General features: G+C 40.4%; 2 protein-coding genes across 3 annotated transcripts in view; both read left to right on the top strand.

The window, feature by feature from the left end:
* The first annotated feature begins 1,499 nt into the window (after positions 1-1,499).
* lwr (ubiquitin conjugating enzyme lesswright) lies at positions 1,500-4,215 on the top strand. Of its 2 annotated transcripts, none has more exons than XM_011501909.1 (5): positions 1,500-1,883; positions 2,074-2,143; positions 2,809-2,892; positions 2,967-3,229; positions 3,435-4,215. In XM_011501909.1, exons 2-5 carry the CDS (start codon positions 2,078-2,080, stop codon positions 3,499-3,501), a joined length of 480 nt encoding a protein of 159 aa, XP_011500211.1. In that variant the 5' UTR covers positions 1,500-1,883; positions 2,074-2,077; the 3' UTR covers positions 3,502-4,215. The 2 variants fall into 2 exon arrangements, with proteins under 2 accessions (XP_011500211.1, XP_011500210.1); XM_011501908.1 differs by lacking the exon at positions 1,500-1,883 and adding an exon at positions 1,922-1,951.
* Positions 4,216-5,427: 1,212 nt separating this feature from the next.
* Positions 5,428-7,424, top strand: part of Vkor (Vitamin-K epoxide reductase) — a 3,341-nt gene continuing 1,344 nt past the window's right edge. Inside the window, exon 1 of the mRNA XM_011501907.1 lies at positions 5,428-5,809. Within this exon, the coding sequence (XP_011500209.1) occupies positions 5,634-5,809 (176 nt within the window). The 5' untranslated portion in view covers positions 5,428-5,633. The remainder of the gene's footprint in view (positions 5,810-7,424) is intronic.

The raw sequence follows: 7,424 nt of genomic DNA, 5'->3' as shown, positions 1-7,424 counted from the left end.
GGTGACACCAGCAGCAGCCGCGACGGGGGATGCCGTCGATGGGGACGAACCCAGTGCCGGACTATCCCAGGAGAGGGAGAAAAACGGCTAAAAGACCCGGAGGTATCCGTATGCGTACACATCTATGCGCGTACGCCCGTATACGCCTCGCAGCAGGCTTCTTACGCTTTTGCGCGGAACCGTGGCTCGGGAGCGGACGTCGCGTCGCCGCGTCGCGACGACAGACGAACGAACCACCAACTACCGAGTGGCTGGGAGAGCTTAAAGCGAGAGTGAAAACGGAGCGTGAGAGCACCCGCTGTCCTTAACGTCCCTCTCCTCGACCCGTCCTTCCACCAATCGCCGTCCCACTCTTTACGAGCGTCTCGCTCTCTTCCTCGATCGGTCCGTCTCCCTTGGACCACCACTGGCACCGCCACTACACCGCTGCCGCCGCTCCCGCCACTACCAACACTACCACCGCTACCAACGCTATTACTACCGCCACCGCCGCCGTCACTGTCACAACGAGATAGAAGACGAAGCACAGACTCGCGCGATTTTCACTTTTTTGTTCCAATGCCGCCAGGAGTTACGCTCTCCCAGTGTGGGTTATCCCGTGCACGTACATGCTAGCCCGCGCGCGTCACATACACCACAAGGATGCCTTCGGCGCGGCAACGCCGAACGTGTAAATAAAGGCCGTTCGCACGTGAGCGATGAGTCGCGCAATATTTGAATCCACGCAGATCCAAACAAGTCAACCTTGTTTTTTTCAACGCCATATTCATTATGGTGACATTGGAACGAGGATGCCGTTATTGCAATGATGAGCGGCATCGAAGGATTATGGTGGCTATGGACTAAGTAAGCTACGAGCTGCGTAAAGGATCGCCCGGAATCGCGCGACCGTCAGCTCAAAACAGCATTGTCGATGAGGCTACGCTCTGGATTATCGTGTAAACAATTTTTAACGGTTTTTTGCGGTTTTTAACGGAATAATTTCGAACGACGATGAATAACGGCGAGGGCGGGGCGGGGACGAGGGCCGTGAGATGAAGTTTTGGTAAGCATCGAAATTCTGACCATCCGGTAGAAAGCATCGGAGCATCGGATAGATAATCGAGATAATCGTCGATTTCGAATACGCGAGCCTCTGCTAATTCTATCATCGTTTTGACGATGATATAATGACGCTAACGTCGATATTTGATATTATTATCATTCGCAAGCGTATTTAAAATTAATGGATGATTTAAGCAACTGATGTTTCACAAATATCTTAGATTAGATAATGGCTAAAAGATTGGCGCGTCAAAAATTTTGCAAAGTTCTATCGATGAGCAATGGAATAGTCGAACAGCACACACAGACTGACAAATCGCAATAAGCCGAATAATTAGAAACGGAGATTCTTTCTTGCGCTCGAACGATGCTCAACGGCCATTTACGAACTTCATTCCCCGCCCTAAGCCTCGCAAACTTTGTGGTTATGTACATTATCTTATCTTTGCGATAAAACAGTTGTCTGCATACCGATCATCTCACCAAATTCACCGGAAGTTGATCCACTTATTATTAAGACGCCGTGGTGGACGTTTTCATCGGCTTGTCGAACGCCAGACTTTTTCCTAGATTAATTTTTTTCGACTTCCTCTAAGCTCGGAAAAAACATACATTTAACGACCAGGCATAAATAATCCTTTTACAATTATTCCCTCAGCTCTCCTCCGATTCATGGTTAATGTCATTAGATACACCAGCAGTGCGTAGCTCTCGTTTTCTGTGAAAGTGTTTTTAACCTTTTTCTGTTATATATTAAACTAATAACACTTTTGGCACTACGATACGTCGCTTAGTGAAAAGGGTGACAAAGAAAGTAGCACGTAGCGATCAAAGCCCAGGTTAATACACAGCTTTAACAACTCTGCAAGCCGTTGTTGTTGTTGTTGTTGCTTAATAATAATAATAGGTAATGCATATCTCGTAATTACAATATCGTAGATAATAAAAAGCGCGGGTTAAATGGTTGAAGTGGCTTTTGACGTTCTTGTTATTGACGTTAAATGAGGATGTGATTTGCTTTTATTGCAGAACAATGTCAGGCATTGCGATTGCCAGGCTTGCCGAGGAGCGAAAAGCATGGAGGAAAGACCATCCCTTCGTAAGTAGAGGCTATAATAATTCTGTGCTAAGTGCGCGATTGTTATTGTCCATTGTGAATTTTGGAGGTTAAGTTTTGGTTGAGTATGAACCCGTGTGAGAATTAACTTCGTTGAACGATTGATTCGACAAACAAAACGCCGGCCCATTTTTTATTAGTAATTCGAAAATTTTCCTTGCTATTCGGTCCGAAGCGATATAGTTAAAATGTCGTTGTTAATATGCGGATGAAGTTTATTTGGCAATGTTTGGCTTTAAGCAAAATTGTTAATAACAGCCACTTGTAAATATGTTTGGCCAAACGAAAGGCTTATGTGATTTAATTAGTCCAGTCGACTTTCTAATAATACGTATTCTGGATTTTTCCATTATGAGAAATTTATTTATCTAGATAATATTTCAGATAATTTGTATGTATCTTTGTCACTCTCCTTTGTCTAATAATCCTCAAACGACAAAGCTTTATCTTATCTAGATGAATACATTTTAGTAACGATCATATGTAGACTGCGTGTTGAAGTTTGCACGAGTAACGTTCATTAATCCAGCATTATGATTAATTACCAATTAATAATATTCAATGGACGACATTAATGAAAATTTAATTGTTTACTTTAAAATAATGCGTGCCCTAGATACAATTAGAAATTTTTCTTTCTATTTTAGGGTTTTGTTGCTCGCCCGACAAAAAATCCGGATGGGACTTTAAATCTGATGAGTTGGGAGTGTGCGATACCTGGAAAAAAAGGAGTAGGTTTACTGCGTGACGAGCGATTGATTTTATTATATATGGAAACCCTAGATTATACTTTAAATATTTTTAGACTCCCTGGGAGGGTGGATTATATAAGCTACGAATGATTTTTAAGGACGATTATCCATCGAGTCCACCAAAATGTAAATTTGAACCACCTTTATTTCATCCGAATGTTTATCCATCCGGCACAGTATGCTTATCTCTACTAGATGAAGAAAAAGATTGGAGGCCGGCAATAACAATTAAACAAATTCTACTTGGTATTCAAGATCTATTGAACGAGCCTAATGTTAAAGATCCAGCACAAGCGGAAGCATATACAATTTATTGGTATTTATGCATTTTATTTCTTATTTTTCTTCCAATAAATGTCTCATACCTTTGTACATCTACGCTACAAGCTCGTATTTTGAGTCGGCATTGCTATTAAATGTCGATCCCAAAGCCATTACTGTTTGTAGTACTAAATGTATACTTTATAAATATTTTACATGGTTATACAAGAGTAATTAATTAAAACGTTTTTATTGTTTAGTCAAAATCGCTTAGAGTATGAGAAACGAGTACGAGCCCAAGCAAGAGCAATGGCACCTCAAGAATGAAATACCTAATTAAAAAAATAATAAACAGCTATACACAAATTGAACATTGCGCCTCGCTTCTTGGAATTTACGTATCTCGCTTTCTACTTGTAATGCCGATTATTGAAGAGAAATGACTTCTGTATTAAATCAACAAATTCACAATCACATAAACTCCAACCAATTTTAACGATGGCAAGATATTCAATGCCCCTTTTAATCTTTTGCTAATATTTATTTCTTCTGAATTCTATTGACATTGATCGTCGGTCATTTAAGTCAATGGAATTTCTCATGTACTATCTTAATAACTTAGCCAGTTAAGAAATTTCTAATAAAATATAATTTTCCATTCATGTACATCGTTAGCTGTACCGGATGTCGACAATATAAATGCGTTTATTCGATTGCTGAATCCGACCGGTTCAAATAATGTTCCGGTAAATTTTTTCTAAACTTTTCGCCTAGTAATCTTATGTAAAAAAAAAAAAACAATATTGCGTAATTATTGACAAATGTTTGACTTTTAATTTCCAAGTCCCTATGAGTTGAATACGAATTTCAGTAGCGTTTTTCATTTTTGTATTTTAGGTAAAAGTATTTTTTATAATTATAAACATTAATATTAATGACTAATACATATGAAGAATAAAGTAATGCATTATAGAGAATATTTGATATATTTTTTTTGGATTTATGTTCATTGCCATGTATATAGCTATTGAAAAAAAAAATTTCAAATAACATATAATTTTAACGCAACGATTCGAGAATTATAAAAAATTGTCAATCTCTCGTAAAATAATAATAATAATAATAATAGGAAAAAAGAAAATAGAGCAAAAAAAATGTAAAAGAAAATTAATTGAAAAACTATTGTCAAAATACTTAATAAAAACATATTTATTTGGTAATTATAATTATAATTGAAGTATCAAATCTATAAAACAATGTATTAATGTATTTATTTTGTAGAAGAGTTATTTAATAGAAGATATTTAATATTGAATTAATTGCTTTATGGGAAAAAAATTTTACTCTTGATCTGTATCTGTGCGACCTTGTACTCTACCACTCATATCCATTATTATAATACTTGATCGACATAATTAGGTAACTTTAATAGTTAATATATATGTGTCAATTATTTTTTACAAGTCTGTTCCCAGACCTGTGCGTTACTTTTTTCAATTGCACAAATCGACCTCCGAACGCTTCCAATGTACGTCGTAATCAAATAGCGTTGTCGGAATAATAAAAACCGCAAGTTTTCCGAAACATATTCAGCCCAACTCAATCAAAGAATCTATGTTTAAAAACAAAAAAAAATATTATATATATATATATAAACGGGTGAACGCAGACAAAGAAACGCACATGCATATGAATATAGATAGATGGATAAATAAAAAGAGAGCCACAATAAAATGGAACATTAAAGTTAAATTACGACTCCAGGAAATAATTTATAATCCCAAAATATTCACAGTCGGGAAGGTAGCTATTAATAAACATGTTTATTAATCGATGATACCATTTATACTCGGTTGCATATCAAGTATCTGTTAGAAAAGGAAAAATTGAGTATTAAAGCTCCGTTATGAAGTCACGCGTCGAAAATAAACGTACGGCATGGCGAGAAACGGTAAAGACGGTCGCGAAGGTTACGCCGGATTCCACGCGCGACTCGATCGTCAATAAATCTCGCGACCGCGGCACCAGCGCACAGAGCTACCCGATACGATCGTCCCAGCGTAGGCTCGTGGTGCGCTCGATAATTGAAAATCTGAGAGAGGAGGGTTGGGAAGGTGTCTCGGTTAAAGGCGCGACAAGTTCCTGGATCCGAGGCTAAGGTTATCGTCGTTGTCGTCGTCGTCGTCGTCGTCGTCGTCGTCGTCGTCGTCGTCGTCGTGGTAATCGTAGTCCACGGGGGAGCTGAGGTCACGACACGGTGGTTTCGAGGAGAAGCGCGGGAGCCGTGCGCGCGCCGACGGCCACGAGAGGGAAGCGCGCGCGAGTCTGCGCGCCGGCACTTTCTCCCGATCGAGGGGAAGTCCGGGGTCGGAGGGGCCCGGAGCGTCGACGAGGACTGATAAGGACGTCGAGCCAGTGCATGACCGAGCGCACGGCGATCCGGTCCGCCAGTGGCAAACATGGCGACATACTCGATGCAACGGCTCGATGCCGTCCTCCTCTGGCTCTGCCTCCAGGGCGTCGCGATCTGCTATTACGCCTACGTCGTCGAGACCAATAAGGTTAAGGACAAGGAGTACCAGCCCCTCTGTGACGTCAACGAGTACGTCAGCTGCAGCAAGGCCTTCATGTCCGAGTGAGTAATGGCTCGCGCTTCTTCTCTGCGGCCGAGCCCCCCCCCCCATCCCCCCGTCCTTCTCTCTTTCCGTTAAGCTTAACTTTATTAGCCTAACAACTTCCTTCGGCGGCCCGACGATAGCCAAAGCTCTTATCCTCGCATCCTTCGATATCCCGATGGCGAGCGCTCGCTCGCTCGGCCCCAATTCTGGCCTTATTATGCCTCTCGAGGATGTGCGTTTTATCTGCGACGCAACGTATTTGTTTCTTGCCTTAAAGGTCAAACTAATTTTCCACGGCTTTGAGATAATTGCGCGGATTATAGTCGGTTGGATGATAGGGCCGACCATTATTCCACATCGATCGTAGAATTGGCATTATCCATTATTTTAATAATAAACTGCTCCTCACTTGCGCGTTATTATTGACCGCTGTTGAGTTTTAAAATGCAGGCCGCTTCGATTATTTATTATAATCTCGGGATAACGGCGTAATTCCATGCAATAGCCGAGCTTACGATCGGGATGTTATTTACGCCATAATGCGAGAGGGAGGTATTTATAAGGGACGCAATAGGTTGTTAGTAGCCCTTTAACATTTCCTGTTCCCGGCGTAAAAGTATCGAAGTGATAATGTGGCCGTAACTTGGATACTTAAACTTATTGGCCAAATGCACGAAATTTCGAGGCAGCCGCCGCCTACCCGCGATATCGACCACAACCAAATGTTGCGAGGCAATTATTTATAATTTCAAGGTGAAGGCGCAATAAATGTCGTAAAATCACAAGTAACTGCAGTTAAAAATGAGAACGAACTCTCGTTTGAAAATATAATCTAATTTTGTGTCCGTAGCGAGGAAAGGCGCGACAACGGCAGCACTTAACTTTTGCTTACGTTTCCCTGCCTTTTAAAATGGATTTCTAATCCTCGCAGCTGTTGGCTCGAAATATTTTCCATTTTCGGTATTATCTATCGCTACGTTACCGACCTGAGAGTTCGATTATTTTATTTATTGTTATTACTTTTTGTTTGTTTTGTCGCTTTTTCTTCGTTTCTTCGTTCAGCCCAAATTCTGCGAGACGTTGCGGTATTTTGGTTGATTCTCAAATAAGGAAAGAAGGAAGGAAGGAAGGAAGGAAAAATGGAAGAAAAGGAGTAAGGAAGGAAGGGATTAGGGATGGAAATAAGGAAGGAAGAAAAGTGGGCACCAAAGTTAACGGATATCGTCGTGTGTCTTCCACAAATCTTTTTGCCGATGTAACGCGTCTCTCTTCGTTCTCCTTTCCTTTTTATTTACGATACGCGATAATACCACATGCCGGTTTTAATTAAAAATTTAGATCGACCGTACGCACGGAGATGCTTTCGCGTTTGATTTTGTCCGTCGACGCCGACTTATTTTTGGAAGAAATATTTTTACGAACCCCGTAATTTTTATCAGAAAAGAGAACGCGACAAAAATATTTGCAGGAGGAAAAAATATTTCCTCTTAAATTCAGCAGCATAAATAGTAACTAAAAAATTGGAAAAGAGAATACGTTTAAAAATTGTTGCCAATAATGATTTTTATGAGACAATCAATATGACTAAATAATCAATATATCAAATTGACGGTGTAAGGTACAATTTTTATA

The sequence above is a fragment of the Ceratosolen solmsi genome, unplaced genomic scaffold (assembly GCF_000503995.2).
Source record: "Ceratosolen solmsi marchali unplaced genomic scaffold, CerSol_1.0 scaffold23, whole genome shotgun sequence".
NCBI lineage: Eukaryota > Metazoa > Arthropoda > Insecta > Hymenoptera > Agaonidae > Ceratosolen > Ceratosolen solmsi.
This window is presented reverse-complemented; position numbering and strand designations above follow the sequence as displayed.

Bases quoted from the DNA above. Each gene is read 5' to 3' on its own strand.
- lwr (XM_011501909.1), top strand. From the start codon at position 2,078: ATGTCAGGCATTGCGATTGCCAGGCTTGCCGAGGAGCGAAAAGCATGG. The intron at 2,144-2,808 runs GTAAGTAGAGGC...TTTCTATTTTAG, and splicing joins GGAGGAAAGACCATCCCTTC to GGTTTTGTTGCTCGCCCGAC. The intron at 3,230-3,434 runs GTATTTATGCAT...TTTATTGTTTAG, and splicing joins GAAGCATATACAATTTATTG to TCAAAATCGCTTAGAGTATG.